Source organism: Babylonia areolata, chromosome 4 (genome assembly GCF_041734735.1).
Source record: "Babylonia areolata isolate BAREFJ2019XMU chromosome 4, ASM4173473v1, whole genome shotgun sequence".
NCBI classification, from domain to species: domain Eukaryota; kingdom Metazoa; phylum Mollusca; class Gastropoda; order Neogastropoda; family Buccinidae; genus Babylonia; species Babylonia areolata.
The window spans coordinates 55,818,330-55,833,355 of record NC_134879.1 but is presented as its reverse complement, the minus strand read 5'-3'; the positions used below and the strand labels follow the sequence as shown (position 1 = coordinate 55,833,355).

General features: G+C 42.0%; 1 protein-coding gene across 1 annotated transcript in view; it reads left to right on the top strand.

Moving 5' to 3' along the window:
• LOC143281497 (muscarinic acetylcholine receptor M1-like) overlaps positions 1-1,957 on the top strand; it is a 105,328-nt gene extending 103,371 nt beyond the window's left edge. The window contains exon 4 of the mRNA XM_076586706.1: positions 1,779-1,957. Coding sequence (XP_076442821.1) covers positions 1,779-1,957 — 179 coding nt within the window. The remainder of the gene's footprint in view (positions 1-1,778) is intronic.
• Positions 1,958-15,026: the final 13,069 nt, after the last annotated feature.

The window sequence follows — 15,026 nt, the reverse complement described above, 5'->3', positions numbered from 1 at the left end:
AACGAATGGATTACAGCTGTCGGAAAATCCCAAAGGGTGCGACAGTCAAATGAAGTGTTAACTGAGCTCTGGAGTACAGCGTCCGCCCTAAAGCTTTGGAGTTCTGGTGCCAGTTGCTTTGCTTGGTTCTAACTTTTAGACAGTTACACGTGACTAAATGCCTACGTTGGCCGAACTACGCCATTGGTCAGTTCCATACTACACACAGTCAGTAGCGGGTTACGACCATACTTGGCTCTTCCGTCCGAGCAATGCAATTGGCTCATGGGGATTCGTGGACAGACTCTAGACATGGTAGACAAGATTTTGTTGATTTTTGGTGGGGCGGGGGCCTGGGGGGGGGGCGGTGGGGGTGGTTGCCCGTCCTGTTTTCTCCTTTCAGTTGTGGTCGATTTCAAAGACCGTAGGATGTTGGGAATGTTTGTTTTCTGTGCGATTTTTTAGCTGATGAATTATTCATGAGTGTAGCCATTACATTATTCTCTCACCTCAACTATTTCCTTTGTTGGGAAGGGAGCGGAGGCGGGGGGGGGGGGGGGGGGGGGGGGGTGTTGCTGCTCTTTTTCCTTCCATTTCCGGTGTAGCAGTCTATTCGTATCCCCTAGTGGTTTTTACCCCGTGGTAAAATTATGGCTAACTCAGATTAACCCCTGGGTTTATGTAGACTAGCTTGGAATAACCCCCGGGTTTGAATTTCAACTACTCAGAACTGACCCCTCTAGTTGGATACCCCCCCCCCCCCCCCCACGCCCCCCACTCCCTCCTTTCTCGGATATGAGTCATTATTCCAGGCCAGCTTTAAATGGCCCAGTTAACAGGCTATCAGAGTAGAACGTTTGCTTCCTTGAAGTTATGATGCAGAGTCAGTTAAGGCTATCCCAGAATGAACCCTCATCATTTTATTAAAGGATCAATTTAACCCCGTAGAATAGGGGTTGGGGGGTCCCAACGTTTTTTTGTTTGTTTGTTTCCTCTTCAATTGCCTTCAAGTTCAGCTTTGGGTATAACAATGTATTAGGGAATGTATCGATCACTTTCCAGTGTGGCTCAGTCTCAACATTTAACTCTCTCCATACGAACGGCGAAAGAAACGACGTTAACAGCGTTTCACCCCAATTACCATCATCAAAATATTGCAAGCGGAAGGCTCTTATACTGAAGAGGTGAATATTGACAAAGAATACCACAATTCTGACGACGGAAGCTAAAGGTTGGGTCATTGAGACACCCACTGGACATCCGAGGGGTCTGTGTAGAGGAGAAGAGAGGACTGGCCGTACTGAGTGAGTTAAACCCTAGAAGGTTAAATCGAACCTGGATGCGGAACAGACTTTTATCGTTTTGTTCGTGCTTTTTCGATGGTGTTGCACCGGGTAAAAGGGGGTGGTCATTACATCATGCAAACTACCCGTTTCCTTCTGACATAAATGTCTGTGAATAACTTGACATCATATCAAACGAACTTCACTTCAGTTTAGAAAACTGTGTGTGTATTTCATCTTGCAAACCACCTGTTACCTCTGCTCAGTTACATATATATGTGTGTAGATACACACATATACATATATATATGTATATATATATATATATGTGTGTGTGTGTGTGTGTGTGTGGAGAGAGAGAGAGAGAGAGAGAGAGAGAGAGAGAGAGAGAGAGAGAGATGCGCATCCCATCATATGAACCACTTATTCATCAACAGATTTTCAACAAGCCACCTACTGCTCTTTGTGTGTGTGTGTGTGTGTGTTCAGACGTGTTTCTTCATGCTTGTGTTACAGGTTACTGGCTGTGTTACATCAACAGCACGGTCAACCCGCTGTGTTACGCCCTGTGCAACGTCAACTTTCGGCGCGCGTTCGTACGCATCCTGACCTGCCACTGCACTCAGCGGCGCACCTCCGTGCAACGTGTCGTCATGCCTGCCGCCCACGCCACAAACGTCATCCCCGCCAGATGACGTCACTGACCGATGACTTTATAGGTCTGGACTAGCACACCACTTTGGATAACCGATGACGTCACCGAGTGATGACGACACGGCTTTTTTTGTGTTGGGTGTGTTTTTTTTTCTCTCGCCGCGTTGCGTGCTGCGGGTTTTGGGGAGTGGCGGAAAGATGACGTCGAATATCATAATGACGTCAAGAAGGGCTTTTTTTTTTTGTCTGGGTGTACAGCGTTGGAGGTATGGGTGACGGTGACTGCACTGTTTCGGCGGCTTGAGGGCTTCGTCTTTAAAAGTTTGCTTCCGGAGGCGAGGGGGTGGCCAGCCATCAAAGGACCTGTATTTCCCGAGTGACGTTAGACACGACTGGATCACGTCGATTACCTGGAGGAGGTGACGTCATAGATTCAGCTGACGTGTTTGTGACAATGGTGGAGGAGGAAGGTTCCGGTCGTCGTGTAACACAGCTGTGTATCGACCATGTAGTAACGGAGTCAAAATGGAATAGTACTTTGGGGAAAAATTAAGATTGTATTGGTATCTAGACCACCTTCCTTATAGATGAGCTGGTGATTTCTTTTTGATGACTGTGTACAAATTTGAACATTTGCTTGCTTTTTTTTTGGGGGGGGGGAAGGGGGGGGATAAAATGACTGATACGTGTGGCACAAATAGATCGGAGTGTTGTGTCACTGTGCTCCTGATAAGAAAATAATTGTGATGACAATGTTTATTGTTCTGTTGTGAATGAGTGATACAATGGATGTGATAATTACTCCGAAACGAAAGGAAAAGTTGACGCATTTTAGTTTGAAACGGCCGGAGTTGATAAATGATAAACATATTATCCGGAGTTGATAAATGATTTTTGGGGGGGTTGTTGTCGTTGTTTGTTTGTTTTTTGTATGAACGATATGATGACCGTGTTCCAAATCAGACAATATTGTCAGTGTGTTGGTGATCACGATTCGAAATATTTCAGAAATGTTCTAGTGCACGTGGTCACAGTTGTTGTTGCTGTTGTTGTTGTTGTTGTTTGTTTGCTTTTTGTTGTTGTTGTTGTTGTTTTCATAGATTTTGATGAAAATTTATATTGTACAAGAAAAACAGAAAGGTTCTGATACATGTTTTTTTGTGTGATAATTTTATGAGGACAAGGTGAGATACATTGCTTGGTGATCACAACCAGAACTGGTCGAATGTGTACAAATTGTTATGCCACAGGAGAAGGGAATTATGTCTGTCTGGTCGGGGTTGGTTGACCTTTTTCGTTTGTGATGGGTCTGGATGTTCAGCTGGTTGGTTGGCTGGCTGGCTGCTGTTTTCTTTTGTGATTTTAAATGAAAGGGGATATTTCAAATGTCAGGCATATATGTCAGTAGCATTTCAATGACTGCCAGTTTACAAGAGCAGAACTAGTGAATACTAGAGCTTTCGTTTCCAAGAAGGAACGGCTTTTGAGTGGAGGGTAAAGGAAAACCCAACGCATGTATCGTTTCGATGGTGATCTAGTTGTTGTACCAAAGACGGGAGAGAGAGAGAGAGAGAGAGAGAGAGAGAGAGTCAGGTTGCACAGAGACTTTCTGGTTGATTATACCCAAATGTTTCATCTCTCTCTGTCTCTCTCTCTGTGTCTCTGTCTGTCTGTCTGCCTCTCTCTCTCTCTCTCTCTCTCTCTCTCTCTCTCTGTCTGTTTCATTCTATTTTTAGTACTTTGTTTCTGATGTTGTTGTTTGGTTTTTTGTTTTGTTTTGTTTTGTTTGTTTTTTTCTTCCCCTTCCTGTTTCAAAGAGATGATGACCCTTCGCTGGCAGCTTTGGGAAGCCATGGGATCGTGATTGTCTCCCTTGCTGAGCAAGTTGAGCCCGCAGTCATTTGGAGGTGGCGTCTTTTTTTGTCTTTTTCTTTTTTCTTTGGTGCCCTCAAGCCGCGATACCTGACTGCTGTTGCTGTGACTTCTGACTGACTGACTGGCTGGCTGGCTGGCTGGCTGACTGACTGACTGACTGACTGACTGGCTGGCTGACTGACTGGCTGGCTGACTGACTGATTGACTGACAAAATGCCTGTGGAGCGTGTCCGGTCTGGCCGGCAAGGGGGACCCCACGATCTGTCACTACTGAAGGGCTGGAGTACATATTTCCTGCCCTTCATCACACCACCACCACCACCACGCCCCACATACCCTTTTTTTAGTTTTTTGTTTGACTTTTTTTTGTTTGTTTGTTTGTTTTTCCTTGTTCTTTTTCGTGATCTGAAGAACTGGATAGGGATCAACGTAGGATGTGAGTTTGTGTGTGTGTGTGTGTGTGTGTGTGTGTGTGTGTGTGTGTGTGTGTGTGTGTGTGCATATATATATATGTGTGTGTGTGTGTGTGTGTGTGTGTGTGTTCCTTTGTGTGTGTTTTTTTGTCTGCATGTGTCTGTGTGTTCATCGATATGTGTGTGTGTGTGTGTGTGTTCCTTTGTGTGTGTGTTTTTGTCTGCATGTGTCTGTGTGTTCATCGATGTGTGTGTGTGTGTGTGTGTGTGTGTCGTTTGTGTGTGTGTTTTTGTCTGCATGTGTCTGTGTGTTCATCGATATGTGTGCGTGTGTGTGTGTGTGTGTGTGTGCGTGCGTGCGTGTGCGTGTGTGTGTGTGTGTGTTCCTATCTGTGCATGTGTCCGTACACAGGTATTTCTCGCAAACCGCTAACTCAAATCAGTAGGACATAAACCGAGGAATGTTTGATTTGAATGTTGATTCAAAATGTTCAGTCACATTGACTGAACGACCGCCAGAGTTCGAAGAGTATAAGGCGAATGGGAAAATGTTGTTGGGTTTTGTTTTTGTTTTGTTGAGTTTTTTCTATGAACTATTCGACTGACAATCAGGTGATATGAGTTCTGAAAGCTTCCATTCTGACCCTAAGGTCAAGGTTAAAGGGTGCACAGTTTATATGACTATATGCACAGGGACGGTGAGTGCTATTTTCATGCAAATTATAAGTGGGTCTGAAATAGCTGACAGTTTGACTTTCTCATAATCGTAGGGCAAAAACGATCGTTGTAACATGTTGTAACACGCTTTTGAAGCCGTTTGATGAACTTGATTCGGATGGCAGACACAGATACCACAGTGAGAGATCTCACGGTTTTATTCGGTGACCCTGACACAAAGACGTATAGCCACTGTGGGGATAATGTATTTACATATTGTGACAGTTTCTCATGACATTTTCCATCGATTTCAGTACATAAGGCAATGGGGATAGATAATCGGAATTTGTACGGCTCAAGAGGAGTAGGAACACCGAACTTTCTTGAAACCAGCTTTTGAACGGTCTTTTACTTATGAAATCGTTTATCATTACAACGGTGTTATGAGGAAGTGATTGTGCGAGTGCTCTGAATTCAAGTGTACTATTTAAGTATATTGTTTTGTATCTTTCGTACACAATATCTATTTATCTTCATTGATCTGGTTTGAATTTGTAGCCATGCTGCTTTATCTATGACAGTTCTTCAGCAGACTTGAAACGTCCGGGTCTGTCAAGATTTTGTCGTCGTCATTTACCATTTGAGTATCAACAGTGATTTTTTTTTTTTTTTTTTTTTTTTTTTATTCCGTATCTATAGCTGTTGTTTATATTGCTTTTATCAGATGATCTTGTCATCATTGTATCGAAACTTTTTTCTTTTTTTAACATAATGGAGTAAGATAACACGATACAAGTTCACATTTCTATTCTAAACCACAGCGCAGTCTGTCCAGTCAGAATATCAATAATGATATCAATGATATGCTTCTGTCGTGTGAATGGTAAATATACTCTCGCTGAAACCAAAGGCACTGAACAACGAAATAAAAACCATAATCAAAGCAAAATGCACAATGTCAGCCCCCGGAATAAATGCTGTACTTAAAGAATAATCGGTTACAGTGTGTATTAAACATTATTTCACATGTACCCAGTTGCAGTGAGTTCGGTCTGATCTGCACTGAGGTTTTGTTGTTGTTGATTTTGTTGTTTGTTCGTTGTTGTTGTTTTGTTTTTGGTGTTGTTGTTGTTAATTCCGCGAATTTGTACAGGGAATGATGAAACTAGTTTAGATTCTGTGTCATGAATATTCACAGCTCCGAAGAGAGGATTTGATCCTGATCACACCATATCAACGGCGTCACAGCACCGACCGTTGTACAAAGTCCGTTGGAGTTGTTTCTTGGGCTTCGTTTTCATTTTGGCGGCTTGATTTTCATCACATGTGGTCCATGGAGCGGAATCAGTCTTGGCCGCCAGGGCAAATCACACCTCTCTAAATCCGCACAGGCGGAAAGATCTATAGAATACAGAACCAGAGATCGAATTTCTTTCTGCAGGCTGGTGTGTGTGTGTGTGTGTGCGTGTGTGTGTGTGTATGTGTGTGTGTGTGTGGTGTTTTGCTTTTTGTTGTTTTTTGTTTGTTTGTTTGTTTTTAAGCGTTTTCGAATCCAAGCCCTGAGTGGAATCATCTGGTCTATTTCACCAGCCATAATGTCGGCTTGGTTGGGTTTTATGGTGGGTCAGGATGTCAGCTTATTTAATTAGTTTTGCACGGATTTTCAGTGAAGTGAAGGATGTGTGTGTGTGTGTGTGTGTGTGTGTGTGTGTGTGTGTGTGTGTGTGTGTGTGTGTTTGTGCGTGTGTGTGTGTGTGTGTTTGTGTGTGTGTGTGTGTGTGTGTGTGTTCTTTTTTTCTTCTATTTTTTTGTCTTACTGTGTCGGTTTTTTCTTTATTGTTATTTATTTGTTTTTGATGTAGTCTTCTTTTAATTTTTATCTGGGCCTCATGGGAACCACGTTTTTTCCCCCGAAACATTTCAGCTGAGATTTATAATTTTTTGTGTGTTTTTCATCGGTACTCAAAAACTCCATTTCAGGAATAAATGACAGTGATTCACAATAAGACTAGATTTTCCTAATATTTTAAAGTTCTCCCGAAAAGCAAAGTTGTGGCATGACTGCAACAGGTAAAGTAGCAAACTAAACATTTCCAGGTTGTTATTTTTTGGGGGGGGTTTGTTGTTGTTGTTGTTGTTTTTTGGGGGGGTTGTTTGTTTGTTTTGTTTTGTTGTTGTTTTTTTGTTTTTTGGGGGTTTTTTGCACTTGTACCATTCTCTTTAAATGGCCGATTCCTTTTAAATTGTTAATCTTTACTCATGTTCTGAAATGGCACGGGTTCCTTTTTAAAGAAAAAACCATCATCTCAGTTTCGTGTCATCAATTTTTTTTTAGGTCCATTTCTTGCTGAGGATGTTTTTCCTTCTTTTTTTTCTTTTTTTTTTAAACTTAGACTATTTCGGCAGTATTTCTTTAATGTTTTTGCCCTGTGTCACATCTTCTCTCGGCCTGTCTAAACGATGTTAAAAAAAATAAATAAATAAAAATAAAAATAAAACCATCGCACGATGTGAACGTGAGTGGTCAATAATTATTTTGGTGTGATGATTTTTTTTAACGGACAAGAAATTGGTCTCTGGTTTGTTTTTTACGATTACTTGAACAGACAAGAAATTGGTCTCTGGTTTGTTTTTTTACGATTACTTGGTGTTTTTGAAACTTCTAGTATTCTGTCGTTTAATGTGTTAGTATTTCATGTTATATTCGAAAAAAAAAGATTGGAAATAATCATGCCTTTTACTGAAGAAGGCGGATGCGAGTCCAGTTTATTTTGTGAACCTATAATAATCTACAGAAGTAGTGCATACAATATTTGATTATTGATAATTTTTTTTGTCCTGATCCCGCTTCCCCCGTCCCGCCTCTCACACACACCTTCCAGCATTATGTTTTTTCTTTCTCCAATCACTGACACTCACCCTCTCCATTTCACATTTTGTACTCTATCTTTTCCACATTCTGCTCTCTCTCTCTCTCTCTCTCTCTCTCTCTCTCTCTCTCTCTCTCTCTCTCTCTTCCTTTCTTAGTCCCTTCCCTTGTCCCCCCCCCCTCCACTTTAACCGCCCCCCTTTTCATTGGAATATATGTCGATTTCTAATTAATAATAACAATCATCATTATGATAGAAATTATAATAATCCAAATAATAATAATGATAATAATATCATTTATCTTCAGTCTAATATCTTAGATGAACAGACTATAAATAAATAGACGAAACAAAAATGTATATTAGACTGGATCGGTGATAATTTAGTGATGTTTCTTTAGATCTGGGTTTGGTTTTTGTTGTTGTTGTTGTTGTTGTTGTTTTTACAAATTCAGATATTATATATGCCTTTTTTATCAAATAACTCCATGAATACAAAATAGCCTTCCTGTTCATTTTCGTTTTCTAAGTTTTCTGTGTCTTCTTGACTATATAATCGGAAAATATATGCATCAGACATTTAAGTATATAGATACATACATATATGCATAGATATATACATACATACATATATACATATATACCTATACAGTGGAGTGAAGGCCTAGAGGTAACGCGTCCGCCTAGGAAGCGAGAGAATCTGAGCGCGCTGGTTCGAATTATGGCTCAGCCGCCGATATTTTCTCCCCCTCCACTAGACCTTGAGTGGTGGTCTGGACGCTAGTCATTCGGATGAGACGATAAACCGAGGTCCCGTGTGCAGCATGCACTTAGCGCACGTAAAAGGACCCATGGCAACAAAAGGGTTATTCCTGGCAAAATTCCGTAGAAAAGTCCACTTCGATAGGAAAAACAAATAAAACTGCACGCAGGAAAAAATGCACAAAGAAAGGGTGGCGCTGTAGTGTAGCGACGCGTTCTCCCTGGGGAGAGCAGCCCGAATTTCACACAGAGAAATCTGTTGTGACAAAAAGAGATATACAATGCAATATATAGATATAATATATTGATACAAAAGACTCTTTATAAAATGTTTGGTATATTCATATAGTATGTTCATAATTACACACTGCGGTATAATCTGCAGTGTTGTCTGTTGTTGTTTTCCTGTTGTTGTTGTTGTTGTTTTTTTTGTTGTTGTTGTTTGTTGTTGTTTTTTTGTTTGGTTGGTTTTTTTGTTGTTGCTGTTGTTGTTTTTTGTTGTTGTTGTTTTGGTTTGTTTGTTTGTTTTTTTGGGGGGTTGTTTGTTTGTTTTGGTTTGGTTTTGTTTTTGTTTTTTTGTCGTCGTTTTTTATGGGCGGAGCTGGGAGGGCGAGGGGCGGGTCCAAATGCAAACGTACTGTGGGCTTAGATGTCTTGCTATTGGGTGAATTGTGATTTTTTTTTTTTAATAGCGAAATCCATACATCCACGGCATTGATCATATGAAGTATATGATACTCTGTTTGACTGAAATTTTAGGCAGACGATTTTTTTTTTTTTACTTTAAACAGATCCCGCCCATACCCTAAAAAAAAAGAGAGAGAGAGAGAAAAAATGAGAGAAATGGGGCGTGTGCGTAAGAATAATAAGAATGATAATAATCATGATCATCAACATTATCATATCGGACATTAAAATTAGACCCTACTTTAGGTTTGAAATGGTTAATTGATCAACTAATGATAATGATGATATTGACAATAATAATAATCATAATAATCATAATCATAATCACAATCATAATAATCATAATAATGACAATAAGCAAATACATTAAAATGTGACAAAGATATGGTCGAGACAATCGGAAACTTTCGAATGAATGCAGTCTGCATCATGCCAGCCTGGACGTACTTTGGAAGTATCCAAGAGCATGGTTATGAGAGGGGGAATGTATGGCTGGGAAGGGGATCGAGATTACCTCCGGGAGAATGATGAAGATGAATTCCACCTGTTCTTTTGTCAGTGTATATATGTGAATACACTTCCTCCTCACACTGATAGGCAAATTTGTACGTGTATACTACTTCTTTTTTTTCTTTTTTTTTCTTTTTTCGCCTCAGTCATGTTTCTGTCTTTTTTCTTATCTTTTTTTTTTAAACTTGTTTTTGTGTTTGCTTGTTTGTTTGTTTGTTATTTGTTGTGGATTTTGTGTGGTCGTTGTTGTTGTTTCAGAACCAGTCTTATCAATTAATAATAATAATGATAATAATGGTATTTATATAGCGCTGAATCTTGTGCAGAGACAAATCAAAGCGCTTTCACACCAGTCATTCACGCGCATGCACGCACTCTAAATCTGGAGAAACTGAAGACAAGGAAGAGGCAGGGAATGGGAGGCTATTTTGGGAAGAGGTGGGTTTTAAGGCCAGACTTGAAAGAGCTGAGTGTAAAGACTTGACGAAGCGAAAGAGGAAGTTCATTCCAATTGCAAGGTCAAGAGACAGATAACGATGTTTCTTTTCGTTTTTCTTTCCCATCGTCTTGGAACATCCTAGAATTTTTTTTATATCATTTTCGTTACAATAGCTGTAAGGTCAACGCAGAAGTGTTTAAGAATTTGGGAAGGTGGGAGGGGGGGGGTCAGGCAGAGGGGGGGGGGGGTCACAGATTCTGATATGGAACGCTGATTTCCTTGTTTTGAAATAAAATCAACTCCCTTGTGTCAAGTTGTTTCGATTGTTCCGTTATTTTGTCAGTCTCACTTTTTTTGTCGGTGTGTGTGTGTGTGTGTGTGTGTGTGTGTGTGTGTGTGTGTGTCCATTTCGTGAAATTTACAAGAACAAAAAAAGAAACAACTACAAACGCACACATATTGGTTGTGGCATGTGTTTGTGTGTGAGTGTGTGCTGGGGGGAGAAAAGATTGTGACTGAACATCACATGGAATAATGTTCTATCCTCTCGAATGTATATTTGTATATTTGTGAACGTCACACGAGTATGTAAATACACACTGAATTCAAACATGTCTCCCAGTAACAATCCTCCCAGTCCTCAACTCTCGCCAATAAGAAATGTACAGGCTTACGCTGTTGCATGCATGTCATATTACCCGAAACGTGAAATGCACTGTAAGATTATATTGAACGATGGGTTGTTGTTTTTACAGAAATGAACGAACCATATGAATGAATAGTTTTTGTATAGGTTGCTTTACTGTTGATATTTGCCGCATTTTGTTATCAGGTGGTGTTTTGACTGTGAAGGCACAAATTGATTTCATGTCTTTTTTTCACATGGTTTGATACCAGTTGGCAATGGAATTATGTATGTGTGTAGGCGTATGTATTTGTGTATGGATATGTGTGCGTGCGTTGCTAGTCTTCTGCACAGATGAAGAGTAATATCTAATAAATAGGTTAGCAAATCAACACGTTGTTTCTTGCGCCAAATATTATCTGCCGACACAGTTCATATGTTGTTTCAGAGAAGGTGGCACTCCGTAGGGACTCCAATGCCAACATTTTTTGTCCTTATTTTCTTACATGCGTGATCGATGAATTCGTTAGATTTCTGTTCCCATACCTTCGAAACGTAACGCCGATCGTGCAGAGAATGATTTTAGGTGTATCCCCATCGTTCTTCAGGTCTGTTAGCGTCGACAATAATGACATGTGTAAAAGGGAAAGTCTGATGTCACCATGGGGAGTTGGGGGCCAATGTCACACTGCTAGGGATTTGAACACCCCATGGGTGGTCCTGTTACGAGGTCCGGTACTGTTTTTCCACGACATAACGTCATAGCCGTGTTGCTTGTGTAGAAATCGTGTCACCGTTAGTTTCAATCCTGATAATTGTTCTCAATGCCTGGGGTGGGTTTATGCGTTAGTCACGCATCTGCTTTTTTTTAAAACAGATTTGTTGTAGCTTATATGGATCAGTCCGCACGCTTTGATGCCTCCTTGAAACTGAAAACAAAACTACCACCATGTTGGGCCAGGTTGTATGGTCCTTCATAGGTGCATCCACGCTGCATGCTGCTGGACAGACCCAGCTGTTGAATCAGGCGATCCTTTCTTGTCATGGATGACACGTCCGTTAGCTAAGTGTCCCTATCCAAAATGATGTCAGACGTGTGTGAAAGAGCCGTAGTAGTGTGGAAACTAATTAGCTCCTTTGTGCTTCCAGTCTTGGACTGTGGAGCTACTGGCGCTCCCGTCGTTGACAGCGCAGACTGTGTCATCTCCGCACTGCGATGGACTGCCAAAAGCCTTCGAGGATACCGTTTCTAAGTCAGTCCATTCATGCGTGTGGCTGACGACTGACGGCTGGTTGTGTCGGATGACGTTCATCATGAAGGAATTAGCACTGTGTAATTGATGGCAACTGGCTGCAGTGCATCTGGCCGTGTGTGCCTGGCATGAACGCACGTTGACATATTATGCTGTGTTCAGAATGAGTGAAGTTTATGTTCAGTCGTGCCCGCGGCTCAAGTTGAGAGTCGTGGGTTTTGTTTCAGTTGTGCCAAAGGGTGAAGGTCAGGTTTGAAAACCCCTCTCGTTTTGTTGTTGTTTGTCACTGCACCATTTTGTCTTCGTGTCACGTGCCACGCAGCTGACCGCATGCTGGGTACACTTTCAGTGAAGCGGATGTAACATTCCGTCAGTCATTGGTGCCTGAATGCACGCGCGTGGTGTGGTGACGTCACTGCTGTCAGAATCATGTGACACAGTGCGGCTGATCGACACCACTGATCTAAAAATACATGGACAGCTCATTGGCCAGGAAAGCTGAAGCCATCTTGACGACATATTGTTTCTCGTATCCGGCCGTCAGTCCGTTGGGAAGTCGTCTGCTAACTGGTGGTAGTTTTTTAACTGTAACCGTGTATCTCCGATGAAATCGTGTTATGCTTGCCCCCACGACATGCCAAATGTTGTGTCTTGATTGAAATCTGCCAATGGTTTATCTACCAAAGTAATTACAGGAAAACAGTGCAGTGACACGTGGCGCAGACTTGCAGTGGAGACACACACAGGAATGTCAGCTTAACTAATGCCGCGAGCAGGTGAGAGCTTGCTGTGAAGCCAGCTGATTGCTCGGCTACATATAATAAGTTACTGCTTCGCGCTATACTGACACGAGTAGTAAAATGGCTGATTGAACACTTCCGCTGGCTTCAGTTAGCAAAGGGGCTCAAAGAAGGCCTGCGCTATCCATCTGTTTCTAGACCAGTGGATCCACACCCACCGAAACCCCTGATACTTATGGGCCCCTCACTGCCAGCGTTCGGTGTGTTGCTGTCCTCAGTTTATACAAACAAACGCGACCAGTCGTCTTCAAAGGCATGTGTCAACTGTACATTCGTCACCGTCACCGTTTGAGAAAGACCTGCTAACTGATAAGACACTGACCAACCCAGATACTGTTTGTTTTGTATGATATCCTGTTTGTATGAAAGGCGCAGCTGTTCATCTCTGGATCTTGTACCATACGTAAATACATTCATTTCATTTTGTTGCTTACTATGGTATGTTTCGAAATGTGCTCAGCCCACTATGGTGATGTGTTATCATGTGTTGTTAACCATGTGTTCATGTGTTATTCTGTCTTCGAGAAAGACTCGTGTTGTTGTACTGAACGCAGATAACCTGCGTCAGTGTATATTCCAGACGTTCTAAATGATGGTGAAATGACTGACACCTCACCTTCCCTCTACACGGTTAGTCGTTGTCTCCCCTGAGTCTGCCCGAAAAGATCGCCCAATGTCACACATCATGCAACCAACCACTGTTATCGGTTTTGTCTTAGGCATGTTTGGTTTTGTCCTAGGCATGTCTGTTTTGCCTTAGGCATGTCAAATGGTAAGGGGAGTTGCAAGGTTCACCGAACGGCATTATGGAGAACAGATCATGTATTGTTTCCACCAGCAACCCAAATGTAAACTGCGCCCCTTCCCCCCATAGCTCGTGGTGCGTTCATGTATCATTGTTAGGCTGTGAGGTTGGTTGTTTTATTCTATTCGTCTGCACAACTGTGGGCATTGTCATATTGTTTCCGATGGTCACGAATGGCACAATGGTCTTTGATCACATGGCGGTCACAACCCCGTCATGATTTGTTACCAGTTTGTATCAATGTTTGGATCAAGTAAAGTAATTTGTGTGAATCAATATGATATGCTTTGTGTCTTTGTGCGTTCATTCGTTTCTGACTTTCTCTTTGTTTTTTGTTTGTTTGTTTTTACATTATAATTCTATTTTTTCTGTCCCGCTCTGTCTTTCCTCCTTCCTTCATTCCTTGCTTTCGTTCTGTCTTTCTTTTGGTGGAGATTCGTTGCAATGATCTGACTGACTTCCATCAAACCATCTGTGTGTGTGTGTGTGTGTGTGTGTGTGTGTGTGTGTGTGTACATACATACGTGTGTGTGTGTGTGTGTGTGTCCATATCCAACAGCAGTGACAAATGAAGGAGTCTGCTCCATTGTCTCGATTACAAATAAATCATTGTATTGTTACTGTCAGCTATATATATATATATATATAACGACTACATGCCAGTCTTCCGAAAGTCGATGCCAGAGAATGCATGACGAATTTCTGATGCATCATGATGGTAGACTGAGAAAAAAAAAAAAAGCTTTGCCAGCATTCTCGTTTGCGCCGGACTTCGTGAAAGCTCAATAATTAGTCCCTACTTCTTTTTCTTGCTTCTCTGGAGACTGTTCCTTACTTGTGTCGGAAGCAGCTTCCTGCTGTTTGCTCTGTTCACACCATGCTCCACCAACATCCTTTCTTCTTCTGCTGGCTTTTACCCAGGTATTCTGGGCTGGCCTTGGAGGACTCCAAGGGTCCATTTTTGTGGCTAGTCAAGATCGACGACCGCCCCCCCCCCCCCCCCACACACACACACACACACTCACCCTACCCCCTACCCCACCCCCAAACTGTCGGAAATTACCCAGTTGTTTTTTTTTCTACTGGAGACAATCATACTATTGAAAAGGGAAGAAGGGGGCAGGAGTCGTTTTAGGATAGCCTTTATTGACCCCCCACCCCCACCCCGATCCCCCCTCCTCCCCCGTCCCCCACCCTTCCCCTCCCATACCCTTCCTCTCCTTCAGAAATTAATGGAAGTAAACGTAGGGAGTTCTCCTTTGATAGCCTGTATTCATTCTGGCTGAACCAAATTTATCCTCGGGGGTCACTTTAACCAGGCTTAGAATGACCCTCACATCCTTTACGTGAAGGGGGAGGGGGGCGGGGTAAAATCCAACTCGTAGAGGGAAGGGGGTAAATTCTGACTCCAGTT